This window comes from Setaria viridis, chromosome 5, assembly GCF_005286985.2.
Source record: "Setaria viridis chromosome 5, Setaria_viridis_v4.0, whole genome shotgun sequence".
Taxonomy (NCBI): domain Eukaryota; kingdom Viridiplantae; phylum Streptophyta; class Magnoliopsida; order Poales; family Poaceae; genus Setaria; species Setaria viridis.
The window spans coordinates 44,315,845-44,342,606 of record NC_048267.2 but is presented as its reverse complement, the minus strand read 5'-3'; the positions used below and the strand labels follow the sequence as shown (position 1 = coordinate 44,342,606).

At 45.6% G+C, this 26,762-nt stretch overlaps 2 protein-coding genes, 1 long non-coding RNA gene and 1 other non-coding gene across 4 annotated transcripts; 1 reads left to right on the top strand and 3 right to left on the bottom strand.

The window, feature by feature from the left end:
• The first annotated feature begins 256 nt into the window (after positions 1 to 256).
• Positions 257 to 3,643, top strand: LOC117856113 (uncharacterized). The gene is made up of 2 exons (XR_004640613.2): positions 257 to 812; positions 941 to 3,643. It is a non-coding gene; the product is annotated as an uncharacterized lncRNA (long non-coding RNA).
• On the bottom strand, positions 1,801 to 11,731 carry LOC117856112 (MADS-box transcription factor 51). The gene is made up of 5 exons (XM_034738548.2): positions 11,547 to 11,731; positions 3,634 to 3,715; positions 3,347 to 3,402; positions 3,168 to 3,264; positions 1,801 to 2,228 (listed from the first exon to the last, which is right to left on the bottom strand). The coding sequence occupies exons 1-5, from the start codon at positions 11,729 to 11,731 to the stop codon at positions 2,148 to 2,150; spliced, it is 501 nt and encodes a 166-aa protein (XP_034594439.1). The 3' UTR covers positions 1,801 to 2,147.
• Positions 11,732 to 14,650: 2,919 nt separating this feature from the next.
• Positions 14,651 to 14,722, bottom strand: TRNAT-GGU (transfer RNA threonine (anticodon GGU)). Its single transcript has one exon. It is a non-coding gene; the product is annotated as a tRNA-Thr (tRNA).
• Positions 14,723 to 17,318: 2,596 nt separating this feature from the next.
• Positions 17,319 to 21,963, bottom strand: LOC117857747 (squamosa promoter-binding-like protein 2). Its single transcript, XM_034740583.2, has 3 exons — positions 20,422 to 21,963; positions 18,912 to 19,042; positions 17,319 to 18,050 (listed from the first exon to the last, which is right to left on the bottom strand). The coding sequence occupies exons 1-3, from the start codon at positions 20,853 to 20,855 to the stop codon at positions 17,446 to 17,448; spliced, it is 1,170 nt and encodes a 389-aa protein (XP_034596474.1). The 5' UTR covers positions 20,856 to 21,963; the 3' UTR covers positions 17,319 to 17,445.
• Between the last annotated feature and the right edge of the window lie 4,799 nt (positions 21,964 to 26,762).

Below are 26,762 nucleotides of genomic sequence, written 5' to 3'. Positions count from 1 at the left end.
TCGGTGGTGTCCCCCCTAGTCCCTACGACCCCACGTCGGGTATTTATTTTTTGGGCCGGGTCGGGATGACAGTACCAGGCGGGCCTGTACTGGACAACCATCGCTTCGAGAGAAGTTAAAGTGGGCCGGACTAAGCCCAGAAAGATAAGATTGGACCCACGACCGAACAGGCAGGCCCGTCGTGAGAACTGAGAGAGCATGGAAGAAAACGAAAACAGAAACTGAAGCTTCAAACCGCTTTCGAGGTATCAAAAAATGATGATGATATTGGTAGCGGGAGCATGCCGCACTGTCGCACCACATGCCGGCGGCGACCGATCGAAGCCCTGCTCCATGTGCTCGGCTCCACTCCCCGTGATCGCCAAGGGTTAACGCGGCCGCCGCCTTCCTCTCCTCTATCTGGCCGTCCGTCGACGTGACGACACCACCTGCCGAGGGAGACCAGCTGCGCGCGCATCCCCGTAAAACCCACCGCTTGGACCGGGTCCAAGGCCAACGTGTCGCGGCGGGCGCGCGGGGCGGGCGCGGTCCCACGCCACCCGTCGCCGCGGGCACTTGTGCGCCAGAAAAGCGGCCGCGGCCACGCAATGGCGCGCGGACACCGCGGCGAGCGCCGTACCCCTGGCCTTTTCGCGTGCCGACGCAGGGGAGCGCGGCGGGACACGGGACCCATCGCACGGCGCACCGCATCACCGCGTCGCGCGAGCGGCCTGCTGTACATAAACAGAGGGGGGGCACTTGGTGCCAGCCGCCGGGGGACAAATGGGACGGCGAGGGGCTTTGCCACCGCCGCAGCAGGCGCAGGTACCGAGGTACGTCGTCGCCGGCGGGCGGACGGTTTGCTTGCTCGTCGTTCCTTCCCTTTGATTTGCGCCGCGCGTCCGGCATGGCGTTGCGGAGTCTTACTATTACGGTCGTGATGGGCGGCATTCTTCTTCAGGCAGGGTGGCCAAGCATCAACTGATCGACCTGCTGCGCCGGCTGAGGAGAGAGCTCCCACTCCCAGGCGGTGGTGGTGATTTGTCGCCCGCCGAACGAGACACGGGCGCACGCTTGTCACCGCGTCGCACTGCCAGAGTGCGCGGTGTACCTATATATGGTGCGGCGTCTCCGTCTCGCTCTGCTCTCGCACGATGCAGCGTTCCACGTCGGCATCGCACGGCCATGATGGATCAGGGAGTCAACCAGGCAAGGGTGGGCAAGCAAAGCGTCGTCGCCGGGCATCGCCATTCGTTCGTTCTTCCTGCAGCTCTATGGTGAGGTGCAGCGTCAGGTATACATGAGGTTCTTCCCCAACCTTTCTCACCCAAACACATCTCAGCTTGTTTAATGTGTTGGTCAAGACTCAAAAGATGAACTCACCTGGAGCCATGTTCGAGAAAAAGAAGTCACCTGGTGTGCCAGGACCAGGGTTATGCTTTCGCTATCTTCCGCATGGCATCATGCTGTTGCAGTTCATGTACGGAATAGGTGCAGATTTCCACCCCCCCCCCCCCCCCCCCCCCCCCCCCCCCCCCCCCCCCCTTCCCCAGCTGTTAGGGAACCAACGTGCATACTCAAAAAGCGCAACATGTTCATGCTCCCCGCTCTTGTCAAGGTAAAGTAGTAATCCAAAGAGACAACGACTGCCGCTAGTGGTAACATGTTGACAAAATTTGTGCTGGAAGAAGATTATGAGGGGGGAAAAAAGAACCTGGTCTAGATGTTGGATTCGACGGCAACATCAAAGTAGCCCAACTCACAGCCAGGCCTGCTAACCAAACGTTGCTAACCACCTGCTATCACAGGAGACAAGGAGCATGAAACCACGGTTCCTTGAGGGTCACTGCATATTTGACAGATCCAAGCAAACATCACAAGGTTACATAAGCCCACAACCAGTAAAAAAATCACTCGGCAAGCACAATTCTAGGAATCGCATGGTACAACATAAGGTCAGGTTTGGCAAGGCCGCAACCATTTGCGAATCCTGTTATTGAAATTCCCTTCCCGGCACACCTTGCCAGCAGCGAGCGACCTCAACATATCTCAGCTACCCAGCGATAGTAGGAGATGCTGGTAGCAACAGACGCACACCCCATTTCATTTGCCAGTTGCACAGAAGTCAGGGCGCCTTTGCTCTGTGCTGATTTGCTGGGAGCCACTCCTTAATCCTCTCTCCTGGGTCCACTGCTGTTCTGGCTGCTTGTACTTCCACCAGCACCACCATTATTTTGTTTCGTCAACATCTGCATTACATCAGAAAAGGCAAAGTCTAGATCAGAATGCCTGGAGGACCTAAACTGCATCTAGTAATTAGGCAGAATGATCCAAAGTAAGCAGTAGTATCCTTTCTTGAGGTCACTAAAAAGCTTTATACTGATCAATGTTCCAGTGATGTAGTTTCAAAGCTTCAGGCCAATATCTTGTGAGTGCCATTTCTTATACACCTATACCGTGTCTAGCTTACCAATGTTCTGGAATAGTAAAGGCAGCCTAATCCACTTGTCATCGCAATCATACAAAAAAGAAGCTCAATTAGAATATAGTGTTGGCATTTTGGTTCCTAGATAACCAAAGAGCTGAGCTCTCTGATGGGGCTTTTCATGAAAATTCCACCAGTTCTGCATTGAGATCAGGTTTTCTCACTGCATAATTGAGCAGAACTAGCATGCCCTTTTTTTTTCTTCTCCTTTTCTTTAAGGAGGTCAAGAACGTACTCACATTTCCATAAAGATGAAACTTGCACATATACAAGGAGCTGATACATAGGCTACATTCTAAAAAACTGTCAACTGAAGGCGAGCTAAAGTTAAACAAACATGGCTCCATATATTCTCTTTTGCCAGCATATCACCGGCCAAAGTTTAAGGACCAACACTTAATGTCTCTAGGTGCAGTATTTCTGTTTATTAGATGATTATTCTCATGTCCGATTGAAAATTGGGAAGGAGGAAACATTAGCAAACAATGCACCGCAGGATAATAGCAATATCTGGTCAGCAGGATATCAAATAAAGTGTAGACAAACCATCAGTAGATGCACAGTTAGTGTCCAGAATGAAATGAAAAGCACAAAGCCAAAATAACAGCTGCGTCATGTCATTTTCGAACATACTGAACTAATGGAGTGACCCTTTTCTAAATCAAGTGCAATAGTGACAGAAAACAAAGCCACTTAAGTGTACCTTTTTGGTTGTGGTATCCCTCAAAGCATTTGTCAGCAGTTTCTCCAGTTTCTCTAGTTCGTTGGCATCTGACTCGTTAGCATTGTTTTGTTCAGACCTGCAGGTTTGTTACATCTCAATTTTTGCCATTGATGGACAAACAAACAAAGTCGGTAGAAATAGTGGAAATTTAGAGTTACCATGTTGCGATCTCCTTAAGCCTGGTTTGCAAGTCTGAAGCAGCAGCATCCTGGCTCTGGGCCAAAAATTTTAGTCAGCTACATTTATCAGAACAGTCATATTATAGCTCTTTTCTGCTCTCATACATAAACTGTACAGGTACTTCACTAAAAAAGAACACAGTGATGGGCTGATGGCAAGTGTAGCAATAGTGACTGATGGATTTCATAATACTATCATGTCTTGCTTCCAAATATAAAACTGGATTGTAAGTTATGCATATAAAAAGCCATATTGAGATCTTTACATCGTTGTTATTTCGGTCTCCTGCATTCACATTTCTTCCTGTTCCCGCAAATCGCTGATATCGTTCATATGTACCTTCTATGCTGAAAATGAAAAACATGGCAGCAGGGCATCAGCTCTATTTGCATCCACCTCTCTGAAAAAGAGGTGGGATTAGATCCTAAACCAATGTGGTACCCTTGGTTTTAGTTTGACGTATGACATAGGAACTACTAGGCACCATGTAAATGTTTACGCTCTATGTAGATAAGCTTAGAGAGAGAGAGAGTATGTGTCAAAGAGTATTGAATATTGTGGAACCCTATATTCGATCAAACTAGTACATTATATTCAGATTTCTAAAATAAAATTTGTGCACGTTGAACCTTGGATTCCCTCCTCTTTCTTCTAAAGAGACCCTTGATTCAATTATCATAACCCGAGAACAACAATTTGAATTTTGCACTATACCACCTAGAAATTGGTTTTAGAGGCCTTGAGTTTTGGCAATAGATGTGATAGGTATTATTGAAATATATCTTGTGACAGTTGAATTGTTTTTTCAAATGGATTCGAAATCAAGGCAACAAGTTTTTATCAAGTTTTTAGAGTTGATGGAAGAAGCCTATATTGAAAAACTCAATGGTGGGAACCTTGAGAATCCTAGAAAATGCCCATCCAATTTTTAGAGTTGAAGGAAGAAGCCTATATAGAAAAACTTGGTGGGAACCTTGAGCATCCTAGAAAATGCCCATCCCTGCGCTGGCAGGCGGACTTGAGAACCTTGTAGCATGTGGCTACAAATTATGGCTTGGAGGATTTGAATCTTTTTGAATGTCATAATTGATCTAACAATCCGTGCTTTTCTATGGCCAAAGAACCTAAAATGGTGTGTCGCCATCTCAGATGAGATGTAATCAGACAAAGACCAATAAGATGATGGAATGCTATCGTAGCATCCATACCGAGTATAAAATCAAGAGATCCATAACAAGAGAGTAAGGCAAAGACAAAAACTCCATACTGACACATGTACGACAAAGGATAAAGGAGATTTTTCTTTCATCAAAGACTTAACCAAGGAATTGGCCTAAAATAGAAAACGAGAGTCCCATTCATATTGCAACAAGTTTTTCAAAGATTTGTCAAAAAAATGAACTACACCAAGAATCTAAGCAACCATTGGAGTCGTCAAGAGGTATCAAAGTGAAATATGAAAAAAGATTTCATGAAATTTTCTCTAGAAGGAAGCCTCTTAAAGTAAAAGTTTGGATTTGGATTGCTAAATCTATGGAGTGCACCAACAAATTAGGAAGTTGCAATACTTGGTTTAGGGACCTAAGGTCAATAGTATAAATAACAATGTGACCAGATTATATTTAACTTCTAAAATTTTAACTAACCGTGAACAACATAGGCTCGTTCTACATAAACAAGACTAATCATATGCTACATAAGCAATAGGAAGATCCATAAAACTTTTAAAGAACATATTCATGGTGCAATGCATAAATTCAGATAGTATAATTCTAAATTTTCCACAATTGGAAATTTTGTCTTTCCCTATCATTCAAACATCCAACCTTAGGTTCTCGTGAATTTACAAACTAGCTTCATATATTTGTCTTAACTAGAATAAGAGAACCAAAATAGAGAAGAAAGAACCATAGACGTGAAAACAATCACGCTTGTTAGCAAGGACAAAAGACTTGATGAAATAAACTCATAAAATTCAAATGCAAACAAGAAACAAAGATTATAATCTCAAATTGAACTTACTCATAGTGGTGGTGTGAACTACTTTTTTCCAGTTTCACACAAAACTGATCACTAACTTCGTTGTTGCGATGTGATGTTTTGCTTCAATTTTCATTGAATGATGCATATCCATTGTTTTGTTGTTAAAATTCTATGCGTGTTGTGCCAGGCATAGGTACAAAACATTTTTGAATGTCTTTTTGTGTCCACTTAATATGGTTGCTAACAAAATCTTATATTTATCTTTTATTCAAAAATGTCTTTTTGTGTCCACTTAATATGGTTGCTAACAAAATCTTATATTTATCTTTTATTGTCAAATTTCAGCATAACATGGTGATGCAGAAAAAGATAATTTTATTTTATGCTTAGCTATGTGAGTCATTGGACTCACACTATTCTCACATAATCTAGTGGAAGTTTCATTTTTACCTTATAATGCTATATATATGTTTTCTACTTGCACTCGATATCCATCCTCTTCAAACTTTTTAGTGCTATATCGTAGGTTTGTGAAATGGGTCCAACTTAGGTCATGAAAACACTAAAAGCGGATTTTATAGAGTTCATGAGTTAGCATCAATGTTACTTTGACTTATACGTTTGTCCATTCGATTACGGGCACACATGCATCGCTCGTTGGATATTTTGTCCAATCATGCCAACATTGAGTACCACGAATGCCGAACAAGCAAAAAAATGGTTACTTATAAGGGAATGCGGTGGGAGAATAGACAAGTTATATGGTCTGTGGTGATTGAGTACCAAGAAAAAATAGTATTCAAGCTCTGTTGTTTAGTAATGTTCATACAATATTTTATAAGAAACTAGCAATAATATGTTTATCACATAAAATCTTTAAAAACAACATAATGGTATTTCTATCACTGGCCAAGCTGCCAAGGTGTATATATATGGATAATTTTTCATTTAAAATGTAGATTTGTCATGTGCATGTTGCAATTTTGTATATGTATACATATTAGATTTATTTAATAGGTTATGCTATATGTGCATTGTACCTCCAATAAAGGTGGTGTTTATATGGCTAAAGTGTTGCAGTAGAAAATAATTTAAATTCTTTATGGAGAATGGGTTAAATGGTGCAGTAGTAAATAACTTAAACTTTTAGGGCTTATTTCTTTGTTAAAGTTAGGTTAAGTGAATCTACGCTTAGCATAACTTCAATTGGTACAATTTATAGTCATTTATGTGTATGTAATGTTTCAATAGAATGTAAAATTAATGTATGTTAGAAAAGTTTTACAAAATGTATAAATTACATTAGTTAATTTGAGTACCTAAATAGTTTTTTAGTTAAAAAACGAAGTGCTAACCGAGTCACAATTTAATTCTACATGGTGGATGGCTTAACTACAGCAGAGTATCAAAACAATTTCGTGGATGGAAAAAACATATGAAAAATATTCTATATTATACTAAAGTCCTATCATAAACACACATAGGACTCATAGTAATATATTTTATTCAACTTGGAAAAATATTAAATGCCATAGTCATAGATTTTTTTTTACATTTTGTATGTTGTAGCATAGTGTGATTTCATAGCCTTTGGTAAACTTGAATATAGCTATAAAATTAAAGTACTAAACAAATACATGACATCGTGTAATGACCTATTTTATCTTAGCTGCACGTCACTTTTCGATAACCAAGTGAAGCATTAAAAGAGTAAAGAATCCCCTTTTCACCCATTCTGGTGGTAATCTACACTAAATGCTTCACAACTTGTATAACGAAATTGGTGTTCCTCTAGTAAGATATGATTTGAAAAAAATGTATCATAATTTGTTTTCAATCGGCGTTATGTGGCATAGATTAATCAGATGATATGATTTATTTTATTTTTCTCAAACGTGTAAGAATAAGTTTTAGTTTATAAGTAAATTTGTTCAAACACTTCTCTTATAATTTTTAAGGTATTCGAAAGAATACTTATATTCTTACTAGGTTAGAATCCTTTTATCCAATACGCTGGGCCTTAAATTAAATCCTCCATGATCGATGCTCAAAAGCTATAGTTTGTACTGCATAAAATTAGAGGCGCAGTATGAGGCTTGGTATAACTTATAGTGTATTTGTGAGACCTAACTTCTTACAAAGTCAAATATACATTTTTGAAGTTCAGGATGATATAAGAAAAATTCTTCTTTAGAGTAAGTTTATTAAACATGGAGGATACATGTGACTTACATTAAAATATCTAGAGGACGTACATAACTTATATTAAAAAATTTAGAGGACATACATGACTTATATTAAAAAAAATTTGTTGTTTTGATAGATTTTAATTGTAGTTTTGCATTTATGGACAAAAATTCTTAGGCCCTGTTTGGATGTTAGTATTGGAGCTCGGAATGGGAATTGGAATTGGTAGCTCCAAATGCCAACTGTTTGGATGTCCTCAAATTCAGAATTGGAAATCAAACTCAATACCACCCGGTATTCATCCCACCCTCACCTCTTCACCCTCGATACCGACCCAAACCGCTCGGTATTCGCTGAAATCAGTCTTTCCCCCGCCCCTTTGTCTCCCTCGCACCACAGCTCCCTCCCTCCACCCGTCATCTAGCGGCAACGCGCCGCCCTCCTGGCGAGCCGCCCCTGCCTCCCCTCCCTCCACCGGCGGGCCGCCCCGTCTCCCCTCCCTCTGCCGCCGCACCGGAGCGGGAGGAGGCGAAGGCCGCGCGGCTCCTCCCAGTCCCGTACCGCCATCCTGGCGGGCCGTCCCTACCTCCCCTCCCTCCACCGGCGGGCTGCCGACGTGCCGGAGCGGGAGGAGGCGAAGGCTGTCACCTTCGCCTGGCCTCCTCCAGTGCTGTGGATCCAGGAGGGGCGCCGCCACTCTCCTCTTCATGGGTCGGACAACCCTTTGTGCGGTGACGGCGGCAAGAGGTTGTCGGAGTAGTGGTCGTCGGCCATGGTGGAAGAATCCGAACAAATACCAATTCTGCTTTTGTACATCCAAATAGAAAATTGAATTGAATTCTTTCCTAAGATTCCAAACGCCAATACAATGACATTCAAAGAATAGAATTGAAATTGCATCTAATTTCAATACCATGGCTGATTTGGTATTAAACCCAATTCAATTCCATGCCCTCCAATATCGACATCCAAATGAAGCCTCAGTGTGATATTGCGTGCTATGAAATGTTTTTTAATAGGAATGTACTCCGGTAAAATCATATTATTATGGATCTTAAAAAGATGCTCCCAACCATATCAGATTTGAGAAAATACTACTACTATAACGACGACAACAACAAAGCCTTTTGGTGAAGAAGTTCGGTAGGCTAGAGTTGAAACCTAATCAAGGTCAGGGTTTCAAGCACATGGATAGGTTTTTTCATGCACTCTTATTTAAGGATAAATATTTGGTTTCTACATCCTTTCAAGTCTCTTTTTGTTACTCATGTCAATCTTGACCTTCCTTGCATCCCTAGTACCATTTTAGGAAAAACTGCTACGCTATCTGGTTTCCAAAAAGCATTAATACCATCTTAATGGAAAAGTGCAAAAACAATGTTGCAAATTGCGGGCTATAGAATTTAGCGGAGTGCTCCTGAAAAAGCTATAGACATTATAGCGCAGCTATAGCGGAAGCTATAACCTTTAGCGGTATGAAAAAACTAGCAAGATTTAGACCTTCATGAATTTCAGCTTATGTTTCATAAGAATATGGAGGCATAAGTGCAAACATAAGCAAATAAGTTGTGAATATGGAGGCATAAGTGCAAACATAAGCAAATAAGTCACAACTCAAATAAGTCACAACTCACATGATAAGTCATAAATTATAACTCGTAGTTCATAAATCACAACTCGTAGTTCATAAATCACAAGTATACAAGTTCATAGCTCAATCATTGCAGTGTTAGCGGTGCTATGCTATTGAATTTAGGTTAGCGGCATTAGCAGTAATATTTGCAATATCGTCGCGGCATCTGTCTCAAAAAGCTATAGCCGCGCTATAGCGGGGTATTAACGGGCTATTTGCAACATTGCGCAAAACTAATCAATGAATTTTGGAAATTGCGATTGTAATTGTATGTTGTTGTTTTGGCACCCACCATTCAACGGCCAATATGCTGGTATCCGATATGGGAGCCTATAAATAGGTCTAGCCGGTCTCCTTATCAACCATTGGCACTAAACCAATTCGGGATCCTATTAGCTCTATGTGTAGGAAAAATCAGAACAACACGAAACAATAAATAACGTGCCTTGAAATTCATCAAACTTTGCAAGAATGTTATTCAAAATGTGTGCATTCTATTTTGGGTAAATGATCATTAGCTAGTGTTATATGATTAATGTTATTCTGTTTTAAAAATAGTTAAGAGTGCTTGACATGCATAGCTAAGTAGGAAATTTTAGATAATATGCTATTGTTTAACCTTCCGAAAGAAATAAAATATGACTTTAAATTCATACTCTTTGAGAACATGTCATTTGAATTGTGTTGGTCCATTTCATATATATGGTCATCTAACGGTACTATATTATTATTGTTCTTCGATTTTAAAAATAGATAACTATTTCCTTGACGTGCCCATAGTCGACATGCTTTTGGGCTTAAGGCGGGCCTTGTAAAACCATGGGTTGATGACGGCAACAAAGGCTAGCCCATGCAAGCACAACAAAGGTGTCAACAAGACTACAAGAGGCCGACAGCTGATATCGCGATTTTCAAAATTTAGTGCCTATTTTTGGGATTTTCTGTTAACATAGTTATTTTTTTAAAAAAATCTAAAGATGTCTCTCATGATGGCTTTTGTAATTGTAAGGTCATAATCCTAAAGGGGTGCTATTCTTCGTGTGGTTGGATTTAGTAGATGTTCATGGACATCGGATCGTGATCTAACAATCCAATTCTTCAACCACCAACTCCACTCGCGATGCTTGCTTTCTTGAGTTGGCCCGCCTCCTTTCATGCTCGCCCTCATCGTGCCGACCTCCATCCATCTTTGGCAGTGCCTCTCCCGACACGTCCACCCTTACTCTCTCCCCTAATCGTCTGGCCAATCCAACATCCTACACATTTGGCGATCCTTCCCTTCCTGCTTACCCATGGACAAACTCATCCCCGTCGCCTCACCGACTACCCTCACGCTTGCAACCACTGTCCGCCGACTAGCCTTCCATGCTTCCCTTTTAAGCTTTGAAAATTCAAAGACCCCTTACCGAAGCCCTAACTCGCTCGTGAGCTTTAAAATCGATGCACCTGACACACTCTATTGACTGAAGAAACCCCGCGTGATTGAAATATAGGACACTCGAGCTCCATTGACTCAAGAAGTCCCGCGTGATTGAAATGTAGGAGGTGTGCAATTCTAATCTTAATAACCTCTCCTATTTCAGTAAAGGTAAATGGCAATTGGCAAATACATCCCTAGCAATATTTGAAGTTGCAATTAACGTTTACAAGAGCGTGACTGATTAGAGATTCGGAGTACCTCTTATGTGATTACTCTATCCAACGATTGAGTTGATGGCATGGCGTGGATGCTACATCGTAAAATAATCTAAGAGTAAAAGAAGACGAGTAGCAAAACAAGTTTGTCGATATAAGGCAACTTTTCCTGCACGCAAGAACAGGGAAATTCCGAGAGACACCGAAACCGGGGTGCAAGACGTAGGGTGTGTGCTTTGTTTGTCAGTGCCTGTGTTTGGGACAGTCGTGCACGAGCGAGACGTCCTCCCCTGCATCCTTGCTTGTGAATCACGTGCGGAAAGGCTTTAAGAAACAGCCATACTCGACGCCGTTATAGAGCCAGAGGAGCAGCCAACAGGACGCTCCGGGCAGGCCAAGGTCCAGAACAAGCTCAAGGAGCAGGTGGCGAGCGAGCGGCGGCAGCCAGGACAGAGATCTCGAACAGGGTCATGCAAGGTGGCACAAGGTAGGCCTCCTGGCCATGGGGATTGTCTCGAGCACATGGCGTGCACGAGCAGGGCGGCTGCGGATTGCAACGCGCGCGAGAGGCCCCGGAGCAACGGCGAGATTTCAAAATGGGATCGGAGCGAATCGGAGATCACCCTGCTCTACCGCTAGATTGGGCGGGGGCTATTTCCCCTGCTTTCGTATAGTTCGATCGACGACCGAGGGGAATTCTAGGAGCAGGGAGGCGGGAATGGGGGGCGGGGGATGCGAACCTGGTGGAGGAGTACTCATAGAGCTTGCCGGCGGGGGAGAAGACGAGGAGCGCGACCTCGGCGTCGCAGAGGAGCGCGAGCTCGAAGGCCTTTTTGAACAGGCCCGAGCGGCGCTTGGAGAAGCGCACCTGCCGGCTCGCCTTGTCCTCGATCCGCCGCAGCTCCACGCGCCCGCGCCGCGCCATGAGTCGCCGCCTCCGTCCCTGCGGTGGGAAGAACCCTAGCCTCGACTCGCCCTTGCGTCTCGACACGTCGGTGATGGAAATGGAGGAGGGGAGAAGCGCGGCGGGCGAGGTGTGGGGAGCGGGCAGGGGATGACCGGAGGGGAGGAGCAGGGCCCACCGCCAGGCTTGGTGGTGGTTGTACACCTCGGGGCGTCGCTCCTGTGTGTACCACTGTCTTGGGCTCCCAAGCGCAGCTGCGAGTAAGGTCGGTTTTTTACCACACCATTTGCTCCGGCTACTCCCTGAGTGGATGCCCAATGTACTTTGTTTTGTTTTGCCTGATTTTAGCCGGACCTCCTCTGGTCCTACTAGGTAATGACCAAATATAACTTCGGTGTCATCGCTGCCACAAAAGTCCAGTGTTTTGAGGAATTGAAAACCGACCGTGTAAGGAAAATATTTAGTTTGATAGTTGGAAAGGACCATGACTATATCCATTTCAACATGTGCATTGCTAAATCTTATTATTATGTCAAAAAAAAAACTCAAATTTATGCTTACATTGATGCCCAAACGTCCAAACACAATAGTAACACAAGTTTACTGCTTCTAAGGTAGATCTCTAAAGTATCTCCTTTTTTAACGTATTAAGTTTAGAACATGCTAATTAGTTTGTCGTATATTTAAAATGGACAAGTATAACAATAACAAAATATCATGGTGTATAGCTCTCAAAATAAAATATGCCAAACTTAGTATAAACAACTCTGTTGGTTGGTCACCCGAAATAAAATATGTCACACTTAGTACAAACAATTTTGTCGGTTGGTTGCATTGGCGTGCTTTTTTGATATAATAATTATTGCTTTACTTTTTCAGCAAGATGATATCGCGCTATCTGTATGAGGATATTTTAGTCATTTATCCCAAATCATTTTTTTTCACATGAGTTTATATTTGTAACATGGAAGGTTTGAAGATAAACAAATACTCATTGGATCGCTTATTCCAATAGAAGTGCCATTTGTGGCCTTCCGTCTCTCGAACTACTGTCCATTTATTTCAAAATTCTGTACAAAATGAACTCTCACATATACATATGTACGAACACTCGCTCTTGATGTGTCTGCAGATACGCATTCAAGTATACGAACGTCTCCAAGAAACCGAACATGGTAAATTTTAATACTGACAAAGTCGTATAACAAACCAAATTGCCAAAGCAACAGCCCACAAGGTAGTTCGTTCGCAGCTTTGTACTGTGGCTGGGCTCCACGCTCTCTGTGACCTTTTGTCACGGAAAGCAGAGTCGGTCGTCGGTAAACATGGCTAAAATTTTCGTGGACCGGGCAGCGCGAGCGCGCGACGTGGACACCCCCCAGGGGACGCGTGGACCCGCCGTACACCCGCGCCTCACGAAAACTCCACTTGCCTGGGCCCTGGGAATCCTGAACCGCAGCCGCACACGGCAGCCATGCGCGGTGGGCACGGTGCGTGGACCCCGCCAGCCGGATGCACGGCCCGTGTGTGTCCGCGTGCGGCTAGTTGCCATGGCGGTGCGGTAAAAAACAAGAAAGAAAGCTGTGTGAACGGGGACGGTAAAGGGCATGCGCCGCCAGCACGCAGCAGCAGAAGCAGGTGTGGCAGCCTGCAGCGGGATCAGATTAGATGACGCGGAGCTGAGTCGGTGTTGGAGGCCAAGATCGTAGCGGTTAGCCGGCCGAGCAGGGCTCCCCGAGGAATTGGAACTCGGGTAGGGGTAGGCGGTCGCGTCTTGAGATCCTATACCAGGCGTAAACGGACAGAATATGCCGCCACATCCTCCGCCGATCCATTGGTGCAGATAAGGCTCCGGTTCCACGTACTTTAGTCCCTTATATATCATATAGATACTAATTAGAAATATTAAATATAAACTAATTACAATATGATAATAATTAAAAATATTAAATATAAACTAATTACAAGATCAATTGATGGAGGCTAATTCACGAGACGAATATATTTCTAGTATGTTGTGATTTTTTATCCCTAAAAATAAACGATAATCTGCCTTTCCATAAGAAAAACTCTTTTCTTTATAAGATAAAGAATCAGAGAGATATGGATTAAGAAAAAATTTCCCCATTTTTCTTTATCCTTTATTTCTACGGATCAGACATTTTTTTCTTCCATACAGAATAATGGATTTAGTTCATATTCACGAAGCCCTAAATTTTTAGGCCGAGCTGGATTTGAACAACGTAGATATATCGTCAACGAATTTACAGTCTGTCCCCATTAACCGCTCGGGCATCGATCCAGGAAGATTTTTTCTAGGCTTTTTGATAATCTATGATTAACCTCTTTTTATAATACTCCCTACCCCCAGGGGAAGTCGAATCCCCGCTGCCTCCTTGAAAGAGAGATGTTCTGAACCACTAGACGATAGGGGCATCAATAGACGATAGCGCCATATACAACCACTCGTCATTATACTATAATGATAGTATGAGCAGTTTTTTTGGAATTGTCAATATACTCGAAGAGTATAACTAGATCAAAGGAAAAGGTCTTTACTACTTTTCTGTTATGCTTTTATAGGATTTTTTTAGTTGAGGGTTAGGTTAATTCATGGATCATCCCCTACTTTTTAAGGAAATTCGTTTAAAGGGTATAGAATAAGAATACATTAGGAGTATAGATTAGTTCATTACAGGTATGGATTTGATTGCTCTAACAGGAAAAACAGTCCAATTTCATTTTTTTTTGCAATTTAAACTCTGTGCTTTGTTTAGTGTTAAGACCAAAAATATCGGCATCTTGCACTAAACAAAGTCATAAAATTCATGAAAAATGGAGACATTTAAAAAAATGAATGGATTTTGTAGAAAAGTACTTTCTCGGATTCAAACCGATGACTTCCATCTTACCGAAGCATTACTCTACCACTAAGTGAAAAGCCCTTTATCGGATTTGAACCGATAACTTATGCCTTACCATGGCATTACTCTACCACTGAGTTAAAAGGGCTTTTTATTCAATAATTAGCCACTTTCGTTTACTATTATTGGTCTACTGCATAATGTACATAATATATGTATATATTTAATATGTGCTTAATAGATTCGTCTCGCGAATTAGCCTCCATCTATGTAATTAGTTTTATAATTAGCTCATATTTAATCTTCTAATTAGCATCGAAGATTCAATATGATAAGGATTAAACTTCAGCTTAAGAATCTAAATACGCTAAACTTTAGCTAAGGATCAAACAGCCACTAGTAAGTTCGCTCGCTGCAGCGGCGGCGACGCTTTCTATCCTCTCCGTGAATGATGATGGATCTATCTATCTGCCAGGGCTGCACCTCTCCCATGGATTCCTACCACTGCTCTGCTCAGTCAGGCCGTCGCCAATGGTACCGGAGCCAGATGCGTATGAGGATCAACTGCTGCTGCTAGACCGGATTGGAGTGGACGAGTGGTCGACGCACCACGCTGTAAAGCGCCCCCATCTTTTGCCGGCCAAAAAGCTTCAGATTTTGTCCCGGCGTCCGGCGATCAACTAGGTAAGAGGCAGTAGTGGACGTCTCTCGCAACCTGTACTTTTGTCCTCCTAATAATTCCAAGTTTCAAGAAAGATATTTCAGCTTCTTTGCATCGCCTGTTTGATGCGCTCGTGCCACTTGGTGGTGCACTAATAGGCATGCAGTGAGACTTGCTAGCTTGTTGCCTGCCTATGGAAATTACCGCAGGCCAGTCAGAACCTCAAAGTTGCTTTTGTGAAGAGCTTCAGTTACTTGACAAGTTTCTCTCGTCATTGTTGCTGAAAAGAACTGCATGAATTACTGTGTAAGTTTAGTTGTTTGTTCTTGGTTCCCAAGTACTTGTGCACTGCCAGTCTGCCCCGGAAGGCTGGAAGTCAGTCCATGCATGGCAATCGGCAAACCGACAAAAGTCACTTGTGAGGATTAGAACATATACTCGGAATCAAAACTATTAGTGACCAAAGTGATGTTTCATGGATGTATCACAAAGGATAGAGAGGAATCTTTTGATCTAGGATATGATAATTAAAATTGCTTCAATAATCTGTTGCAACGTATTGTCCAAAGGTATATTCAAATCAAAAGATCTTTTCTGATCTGGAAAAAAGGAACGGGGCCAAAGACCTTGACCCGGATCTTATCAAGAGGACACAACATGGCCTGCCATGGTGACTGGTGAGCACCTGCAGACTGCAGTTACAAAAGGATTACTGAGCTTTCCTGACTACTCTCGCTCGCTCGTCACTGGACCCTTCTCATCTCGGGACTCGCTTGTCAGTCAATGTTCATCAAGTTCTCCCGTGCGAAACACGAATACACGGATGATTAAGATGCGCATATATCCAGCATCTTGGAAAATGTATGGAAAATGATTCATTGATTCTTTCTGCATGCAAGATGTTATCCGCTGGCATACATGGGCAAAGTTTGTCACTCGCATCCAATGGATCACACACCAACCTGCATATATATACAGGGCCTCGCTCCTGCATTGCCAAGCAACCACCGCAACCAACCAACCAAGCAAGCCAACAGCCAACAAATGGAGGCAATGACGAAGACTAGTGCTAGAGGTGCCAAGGGCAAGGTGGCAATGGTCTACTCCAAGTACGTCAAGCCCCAGGGCAACTCTGCTGTAAGTGTTACACACCAGCTCAAGCCCTCTCCTGTAGGTGCAGCAGCAAGCGCCTCCTACGTCGACGACATCGACGAGAGGGCGTCGGCTTTCATTCTGGCCGTCCGGGAGCGCTTCAAGAATGAACATAATATGTAGGAGGTGAAGATGAGTAGAAACTACAAAGTCCAGAAGAGGTTATTATTTACAGCAATGTCTTCTGGATTGCCATGGATCTAGGTACAAGTAGGGCAGTAGCTCCTGCAGTCCATGGCCTCATCTTTTCTTCTTTTCCTGTTGTGAACTAGTTTTACAAGAAACTGGATGGAAGGAGGACTCAGTGTAGCAGTTTCATCTTCTGAGCCCTTGTTCCGATATGTACGGTACTTTGTTGGGCTATCAAGAGCTTCTTAAGGCCTGGACCCAATATTAAGCATAATCTGTTACCACGTGTGGAATTGATCTATCGCTTTGGCCTAGCTATGCTCCACATCATCTATTGCAGTGTAACATATTCTTCAGTACTACTAAATTGTTTTCAGACACAAGGAACAGAGAGTAAAAATATGCACAGTGTAGCATAGTTGTCTGAATCTCCAACTTGTTTGTCCCTAGAACTCAGGCTACAGAAGTGGTCCATCAACATTCAAGAACACTTAATATAATCACTATTATTCAGCATGACCTATACATGTGCCGCATGCGAAAAACAAGCAGATCCACGTGATTAGAGTAATCAGGGACATCTGAATTTCGGGCGATTTCTTGACTTTCAGTACAGTTTGTCTTTCACCAGTCTTTGCGACTCAACTAGTTTTAGTACCAAGCAAGTGGATGGCCAAACGAAATAAATAGAATTACCTCCAGAATTTAACAAACACAACCGTGAAGGCTATGAAAAGCACTCATTTGCGAGATTCTGAATCGTAATTTGGTAGATTTCCATAAATTAGAACTATTAGGATAATTAAAGCTGAAAGAATGGACATTGCTTGTCGAAGTTTTCAGTATCATCAAGACTACTTAGTATTACAACCGATATATTTGGTGAACAACAAGAGCGACTGCCTAGCACCTGATGGATCAGAGATCGTCTACCACGATGAGTAGGGAATGGCCTGAATGGCGGCACCATCCGGGCTGTTGCCCTGATCGCCACCGCTCACATGGTAGTAGTACTGCAGCTGCGTAGCAGGGCCAGGAGAAGCAACTGTGGTGTGGCTGGTAGATGTGGTCAGGATGGATGCCTGCTTGCTGTCTCCCAACCTCACGTACGACATCCCGGCGAGCGAGACGTCGCCGCCGTCGGGGACCCGTGCCGCGCCGCCGTACTGCAGCGTGGCGCCGAGGGGCTGCGCGGTGGGGATCATGGCCGTCTGTGCCGGTGTCGGGTTGTCTGACAGAAGAGAGAGAGCACAGTTGCCGTTGCTTTGCTTGCTGCAGCTCTCTGAGGAAGCGGTGGTGATGGTGAATGGCTGGCTGCCGAAGGCCCCTGCCGATTCGCCGCCGTGGTGGTGGTTGGTCAGGAATGGGAAGTGCTTCCGGTCCTTGCCGTGGAAGAGGGAGCCGGCGCCATTGAGGTGGACGGCCGGGTAGTACTGGTCTTGGAACACGTCGGCCTCCGTCTTGACGACCGGCCATTTGGGATCTGCCAAGGATGAAGCGAAGAGCTGTGGGTACGCCGCGAATCTTGTCACTCCTGGACATGGCAAAGTGAACCGCTGTTAGATTTCTGGTGTTGCAAGTGAAAGATGATATTAGGCCAGATCAGCAGCGAGCCAATGCATCAACAGTACATGTACCAAGCATAAGTTTGTTCATGGGGGTATTCGATTTGCGATAGAACCATGGTATAATGCAGTAAAACCCATCTTTCAGATATTATCCATGGTTTTTAAGACTTTGGGTGTTCAGAACTGCAGAGGCCAGCATATTTCGATCAGATTACATTACTAGCTGGTAAGGCCCACAGAGCTTCAGAGAAATTTCAAGGTCAGACATGTATCTTCTGGATTGATCACTAAGACAGGTATTTCTCGGAAATGGACATCCATGTAGACTAATTAAACTGCGGTAGCTTTCCACCACAGCCTACGTTCATCATGTAGAGAAGGACTTAGGGTAACCATGTTCCTTTTCCCCTCCTCTCGGGAAAGAAAATGAATGGCTGGTAGCACTTGTAACGTGTGAAATGATTTGTTGCATGGTACTGACAGGCGAGGAGCACATGATCCTTCAAATGAAAGATACTGATCCTGTAATAGGTTCAGTAAGCCGTGCCTCAGATCACAAACTAATATAATTATAAGCTGTGCTTCCCGTTGTGCCACATAATGATCCTAATCCAAACACACCCTTAAAGAACAAATAAATGTCTGAAATCTCTGCTCTTCCTTCCATCGCTCAACTTACTCAGTGTTGTCAGCTCTAAACAAGGTAATATTCCTCCCGTTAAACTTTGTGCTCGATTGCTCATGCATGTATGTTCAATGCCAGTTGACATGTGTTTGCTTTGCATAAAGATAAAAACTAATTGCCGTGTAAGGAGGAATGGATCTACCATGGTGGTTAGCAAACAAGCCTCCAGGGTTGAGAGGGTCCGGCTGCGGCTTGCGGCGGCGCCGGTTGTGTCCATCAAGGCGCTTCCTGCAGCTCCTCTTCGTATCATCGAACTCCCCGAGCGAATGAAACCTGCAAAGAAGAAACAATTCCACCGACCGTAAGGACTCGGCAGCTGAAGCTGGATTCGCCACACTTCAAGAACGTTATCAAATACTATCATCAAGTTCAAAAATGGCAAGTTGGCTTCTTCCCTCCGATCTGGTCAACTCATGGCATCAACTACAGTAAACCAGCTACCACCACATGGAACACACTGCAGTTGACCACAAGAAGACCCGAAACTGAAGCCATGTAACCTTCACGGCACACGGCACGCCCTAGGATATTTGGAACTTGATGATGAATCTGAATGTGGAGAAGACAAACCGAGCTACTCCTACCTGGGGAAATTTCAGATCCTTCTCTTCTAGAACACCGGATGCAACTGATTGAGGCCTTTGAAAACAAGCCCACAGAATGTGGAAAGCATGGGCGAGCCACGCGGGACAACGACGACGACGAAAGGGACGCACGCGCACACATCAGAGAACAGAAGGGAAAAATTGTTGTCCGAGTGAGCCCTGACAAGGATGGGGAGGCAAGGCATGGACCTGAGCTCAAAGTCCAGTTCCATTGCACCTGCCTCCCGGCCCATGGCTGCGTTGTCGTAGGGACACACCCTGCGAGCACGGGCGCGCATGCAGCGGCAGCCGGCTGGCTTGGCGGTGGTGTCACAGGACGTGTTCAGACCATGACAAATCCAGGACCAGGAGCTGAGTGGTGAGTGCTCAGGGGTTAATCTCATTCCCGGCCCACGTTTATATTTTACTTCTGTAAAAAGGCCCGGCCGTCACGCTCAATTCTACTGCAGGTTTGGCTGTCCAAATCGAGTTTCTGGCAGAGTTCTGTTTCGACTTTTGCAAAGAAATTGGATCTTTCTTTGGTCGGCGTTGCTCGCAGTGTTTTAGCAGGTTGATTACTTACTTTTGCTTTTGACCGTGCGTGCGAGACCGACGGATGCCGGAAGTTTTGGCTGTCGCACGTCGTTCAGTCAATTGCAAGGCGCCAAACATCGCGATGGCAATTAAAGGAGTTGCAGGTGCAGCTGACAGCGAGTTCTTGCAGCTCTAGCGCTGCTAAACTAACCACCATGCTTAATGCAGAGCAGTAGACTGCAGACAGACAGTGGTGTTATTGTACTTGGACGTGATGGTAATTACTAGGGAAAAAAAATTCACCGCCCCCGGGGTAGGAGCATCAAGCAGGGACGCGTCCAAGGAAAAACACGCGTGCGACAGCCATGGACAGACAGAGCTGAGGTATCTAGAGAGCTCCGGATTGAATTATTCGAGCAAGAAACCAAAAGAGAATCATGAGTTTTGAGGAGGGGAGAGGGGGATCCAAGAATAAGCAGGATGGATGCATGCGCGCGCGCGGCGGGCGTCGTGTTATGGTGTAGGAATACGAACCTGCTGCACTGCTGGCAGAAGCGCTGCTGCTGGCCGGCGACGGTGACGACGGGCGTCTTGGAGTGCGCCTCGCAGACCTTGTGCCGGCGGTGGTAGTCGCGGCCCTTGGACAGGTCCGCCGCGCACCCCTCCACGGAGCACGCCGGCACCGCCTGCTGCGCCTGCCCCGGGCGCGCCCGCTTCGCCGGCGCGGACGACGACGACGACGCCCGCGGCGGTGGCGCAGGTGGGAACGGCAACGGGGCAGCCGCCGCGGTGGTCGTGCTCGCCGCCCTCCAGCTCGTCGGCCCGCCCAGCTTCAGGTCCAGCGCCCCGCCTCCGCCTCCGCCTCCGCCGCCGCCCGCGGCCGCGACGACCCCGCCCCCGCCCCCGCTGCTGGGGCCGACCACCGTGCCGAGGTCCCACGCGGGGAGCATCTTGGCGTCCCAGTCCATGGCAAGACGAGAACGACGCCTCCCGTACGCTGCGTACCTCGGGATCTTCTCTTCCTTGTGTCGGGACTCACGGAGAAGCAGGATAGCTCGCGATGGCTGCTTGAAGCGAAACGGCTTTGTGGCAGCGTCGTCTGTGTGCACCGAAGCAAGAAGGTCGTCGGAGACAACCAACCAACGGCTGCTCAGCCTCAGCGAAGAGCGAGAGGCGGCGAGTACAGACTAGAGGGAGAGTGAGAGACCGAAAAGAAAAGTTGATTGCGAGGAAAAGCTTGTGGAGGAGGACAGGAGGGGCAGAAAAGGAATGGATGATGAGCAGAAAGAGAGAGATCACAGCAGCAGCGACAGCATGCAATTAAGAATCCAAGAACAGCAGCCACTAGGAGCAGGAGGAGGCAGCGGAGGAAGGAAGGCGGGGGAAGGGATCAGGCACAGGGAGCGAGCGAGAGCAGGGAGGTCGGAGATGGAAGGGGAGGAGGAGGGACAGTGGTTGCTGCAGACAGCACAGGAGGAGACTCCTATTGGAGGACTCCAAACTCCAAAGGTGGCAATAATTGCCCAGAGCGGGGGCACCTCACCGCCACTGTTCACTCGCTTTATTTACCAATGCCAGTAAGTAACATACAGGGAGAGAAGGTGCGTGTGGTTGGGGAGAGTAGGTGGGATGGGAGGAGCATGAAATCAACAAGCAGATGGACGTGCCAAAAGATTCAGATCAGAGAGAGGGAAAAGAGAAGCAGCTACTCCATATATGGATTCTGGAGCAAAGGGAGTGAGGGAAAGGGAAGAAGAGCCAGAAGCCAATGAAGCAGAGGGAGGAGGATTCCCCCTCTTTGGTGGTTGCTGCTAGCTACTAGCTGCTGCCTTTCCTTCCTTTTGCTCCTCCAGCAGCAGCCAAGCAGTAGCCTTTGCCTCCTTGAGGATTGGTTTCTTCTTTTTAGGGGGTGGAAGGAAGCTCAGCTCTCAGTCAGTGCAGCTTTTCCATCTGTTGTGCACCAACAAATGGGCAAGATGAGCTACCAAGCTGCCTGCACCACTCCTCCCTTAAAATACTAGTAACAGGGACTCTTCGTAGAGGGAGAGGAGGCACTGGGTGAGAAGGACTACTTAAGTGCAGGGCTCCTCCCTTCACCTTTTGTAGGGGGGGAAAAGTACAAAAGTTAGGAAAGGGATGGATGCCTGGGGGGGAAGAAAAGGAGAGAGAGGGAGGGTAGGCAGCCACAGCTTTCTTTTTCTCCCTGTGTTGTTGTGTTTGCTGGCTTGCTGCTGCTGCAGCTGCTGCTATGCTGCCTCATCTCAGCTGACATGATCATGTTCACAAATCGCAGCCACAGCACCATCATGAGGCCGAGTATTGCTTCCTGCACTTCCAAAAGTGTACATACATTCTCAAATGCATCAGGCTATGGGCACACGCAGGCTTCTTTTCATAGTCCCTAAGGTTTGCCTACTGTTTAGAGTTTCAAACATTTAGCCATGTGATTTTTTGTGATTTTTTATCACAGATTTTGATGCATGAAGTATAAAATAGCTCCCCTAGTTGACAAGGGAATTGTCGGGAAGGGTGGTAGAGGTGAAAAGCAATACGATACTATTTTCAAGATTCGCCCCGACATATAGTACATGTACTTCTCGGCTTTTCAAAGATAAAAGTACAGGTTCCGCGTTTAGAATACAGGGACTAGCAAATTAGCTTTCATGGAACTAAAACGAACTAGTAACTTATTCATTGTAAGCAGTAGACAAATTTGTTTACAACTACACCAGAAAAGTAACACATTCTTAAAGCACCTAACCTAGGCTGAAGTTCCATGCCCATGGGCTGGCTGGCTTATGAATAATGCGGTGTGTCCTACTCGCTGCCACCTTTGTGTTCATGATGTGGTCCCTCTAGCAAAGCAAAGGTATTTGCGCCTTCTTTAGCATAGTTTTATTCCCCTAATGAGGATTATTTATCTCCACTGCCGATGCACCTACGTGAGGTCCAAGTTCCAAGTCTTTTCCCCTAACTTGTATAGCTACTCCTACTATTCTTTCCTAGTTTTCACAGGTTGACCTATGGTCAAGAGTCGTATCTTCCTCGCGGCAGTACTAATCTGCAGTTGAGAGAGAGAGGGAGAGGGAGAGTTAATCTTTGTGTTTACCTTTACCCCACCAAGACCTAGATTTTGTACAGGGTGCTGTCGAGGGGTAGGACGGTAAATAAAAGGTCTAGGCATCCGAGAGCCAGCCCTGGTCAAAGCTTCGGTCGAAGGAGATACGCTACGAGGCAAATTTGGGTCCTTGTTTATTTTTGTTTTTCCTACGTCCAGCGAAACTTGAACTCTAAAAGAAAGGCAAGGTTTCAAATTTGCAGTCTCGTGGGATGGATGGAAGAATCAATGAACTTTTTTTTTTGAAATAAAAGAATCAATGAACTCAGCGGGGGGGAAAAGATGTGAGTGTGAGTGAGTGAGGTCTATCCAGGGCCAGACCAGATGGATGCAAGTTGTGCCGCAGTACTGTGCTGATGCTGCCACTGCAGACAGATACAGTAGAGAGTCAGCAGGAGGCATGTCAGCTCCCAGCAGAGATGTACATGTACAAAACTACCCATGGCGGGGTTCTGTTACATACAAATATCTAAAATTCTAAACTGCTGCTACTGTGACGGACTGATGCTGTAGCTGTAGTCGTACCAGGCGAGTCTTCTTGTTTTTTTTTTTTTTTGAAAAAACAGAGTCATCTTTTCTGTTGATCGATCCTTTTTCTGTAAACGAGCACTGCTAGGAGTGGTAGGCTGGTAGCCAATTTGAAGGCTGCTGCATTGCATTGACAAGCAGCATGTTTTTGGGTTTGACCGTTATACAGTGTGGGGCGAGAGAGTGACCACCGCATTCCGAAAACAAGAAAAACGCAGCGGGCATGTGAGCGACGACGCACGCAGGCGCAGGAATGGAGATCCGTCACGTTGCATCCATGGCATTGACCCGTGCAAGCAAGGCTCGTCTGGTCTGGCTGCGTGCTTGGGTTTCCCCGCTGCCATCATGCATGGGAGGGGTTGTGTACGCCGCTGGTGTTGCTGCTGCAAGCATGGAAAAGAAGAAAGCTTGGCCCTGAACTGACAGGAAAGAGCGGTGGCAGATGAGATGATGGATGGCGTCGCAGTCTGCGCTGCGCTGCCACCCCAACTGGCTGGATTGGTCAAGTCAGCCAAGTCCCATCTCCATCTCGTCTCGTTTGGCCGCTCGTGGTCGGACGGACAGAGCGGAAAACAGTTTTTAATAAAAGAAACTCATGCTAGAAAAAGAATGTGTGCCGTTGCCTTTCGCCCTTTCCGCCGCGGCCTATTGCAACTCTGATTTTGCTTAGTGGGTATTTGGTCCCTCAGCAGTGTTTGATACGATGTACTAAATTTTAGCATTGTCACATCGAATGTTCGGATATTAATTAGGAGGACTAAATATGAGCTAATTATAAAATTAATTGCAGAACTCTGTACTAATTCGCGAGACGAATCTATTAAGCCTAATTAATCCATCATTAACAAATGGTTATTGTAGCACCACATTGTCAAATCATGGACTGGCTTAATAGATTCGTCTCGCGAATTAGACTCCATCTGTGCAATTAGTTTTGTAATTAGCCTATATTTAATACTCCTAATTAGCATCCAAACATCCGATGTGGCACGTGCTAAACTTTAGTAGGGTGTATCCAAACACCCCCGATCTTCTAAAATTCCTATCACATCGAATGTTTGGATACTAATTAGGAGCATTAAATATAGACTAATTATAAAATAAATTGCACAGATGGAGACTAATTTATGAGATGAATCTATTAAACCTAATTAGTCCATGATTTGACAATATAGTGCTACGGTAAACATGTGCTAATGATGAATCAATTAGACTTAATAGATACGTCTCGTGAATTAGTCTAATTAGTTTTATAATTAGCTCATATTTAGTTCTCCTCATTAACGTCCGAATATTCAATGTTATATGAATTTTAATCAACGCCATGCCACGTGGGCATGTATGCCATGCCAAATTGCCCATGTGTGGACAAGCTACTTGACAAATAAAAGTATTTACTTGACATTTCAATTCACCAGCACATGCATGTCACTCATCACCTGCTGCGTCGGATAGCAAGAGAGGATGGCCGGCAGCAGGGAAAGGCTACGGCGGGTGATGCCCAGTAGAGCGTTTGCTCCTGAACAGTTGTTTCGTTAGCTAGCTCGTGGAGTAGAATAAGGTAAAGGCTGCTGCGTGACGAGACATGGCATGCAAATTCCCAGGAACAGTAATGGTAACAAAGCAACAAGTCATTAGCTAGCTTTGACAGCCAAACGTGCCAAGAAGAGCATATGAACGTATACACCGCTAGCGATCGGGCCCAGTCTACAGTCCCCTTCAAAGCCGCCGTAGATAGTTCACATTCTGCTTTCCTAGCCAGTTCAAAGCCGCGACCGACAGTCCTAGGAGATAGGGTGGTCCGGCCGCCGTTGCGGCTGGTACACGGCTGCCGGCCGTCCGGCTTGTTCGGCCCCCGGCCGGTCCGACGTGTGCCTACTGCCCAACACGCCGGGGGACCTCGTTGAATCGCTTGCCATGCAGCACACCTGACGTGCCAGACGTACGGATCGGAGCTAGCTCACGCACGCACGTACACGGTACACCTCTCCATCGATGCCATGCCACGACTGACGAAATGAATGAATTATTGACGACGACAACGACGTTCCATCGCTCGTACTCGTATAGTCAACACGCCCCACACAATGTCATGACACAAAGCATCGCATCTCTCATCCCTTTGCACGACCCCCGGTGCTCATCGGTCAGCTTCTTGGCCGTTACGTTCGTCGAACCATGCATGGTGCAAACCAAAACATGGGTCTTGTTTAGTTCCCAATTTGGGAGTACCAAAGTTGGAAGTTTGTCATAAATGCGCAACTGTAACATTTCGTTTGTATTTGTGAATTATTGTCCAAAAATTAACTAATTAGGTTCAAAAGATTCGTCTCGCAAAGTACAACAAAACTGTGCAATTAGTTTTTTATTTCATTTACATTTAGTACTCCATGCACGTATCGCAAGTTTGATGTGATAGTGAATCTTTTTTTTGTATAGTGTCAAAGTTGGAATTTTGATGGAAACTAAACATGGCCATAATGTTGGATTGTTTTCCTAGCTAGCCGTGCGTCCGTGCTAATCCGGCCAGTTGCGACGTGTGCGCGTGCCGCAGCTCGCACGTACGGCGGCGGCTCATAGGAAGTTAGGGACAGAACAGGTGCCGTGGCTCCGCGCACGAGTGCGCCACGCCGTCGCCGTCGCCGTCGCCGTCTCGTGGTTACCCGATCTAGTACGATGACACCGGTGTCCGCCGAAGCATAATACGGAGGAGGAGGATGGCAAAGCGTCGTGCTCCAAGGAAGGAAGGTCATGGCCGCCGGCAAAATTAAAGACAAAGCACAAATTCCGCGCCGCAACTGGGGACTGTCCCTCCTCCCGGTAGTTTCAATCTCCAGACCCGAATCGGTTATATTTTCGTACTACATCGTTTCAGCTTCAATCAAGCATAAAAAGGACACTATGGAGTTTAAGATGTCAACATCCACGACCGTTCTAGCGTGATTACTATAGCGTGTAGACCATCATCACAAGTTAAAAAGGCATATGGATTTGACTCGAGACTTGCAAGAACCGCGTGATTTCCTAGTTCATCGCGTGCCGATTGGCGGGCAGAGGCCCGAGGTCCCCCTGCTGTCTCGCTGGCAACCAATATGCAACGCAAATCCGGCATGGACAAAGGACAACGAGCACGCGGTGCACGCCTGCATCTACGTGCTCTGCGCGCGCGTATGCCTCAGGATGGAAGGGAAGAAGAAGTTGGCCGGAGTTTCGCCGCGAGATTCCATCG

Bases quoted from the DNA above. Each gene is read 5' to 3' on its own strand.
- LOC117856112 (XM_034738548.2), bottom strand. From the start codon at position 11,731: ATGGCGCGGCGCGGGCGCGTGGAGCTGCGGCGGATCGAGGACAAGGCG. The intron at 3,716-11,546 runs GTTCGCATCCCC...TTTCATTTTCAG, and splicing joins TATGAGTACTCCTCCACCAG to CATAGAAGGTACATATGAAC. The intron at 2,229-3,167 runs GTACACTTAAGT...GATGTAATGCAG, and splicing joins GGGATACCACAACCAAAAAG to ATGTTGACGAAACAAAATAA.
- LOC117857747 (XM_034740583.2), bottom strand. From the start codon at position 20,855: ATGGACTGGGACGCCAAGATGCTCCCCGCGTGGGACCTCGGCACGGTG. The intron at 19,043-20,421 runs GTTCGTATTCCT...TCTTCTTTGCAG, and splicing joins TTCTGCCAGCAGTGCAGCAG to GTTTCATTCGCTCGGGGAGT. The intron at 18,051-18,911 runs GTAGATCCATTC...TGCCATGTCCAG, and splicing joins CTTGTTTGCTAACCACCATG to GAGTGACAAGATTCGCGGCG.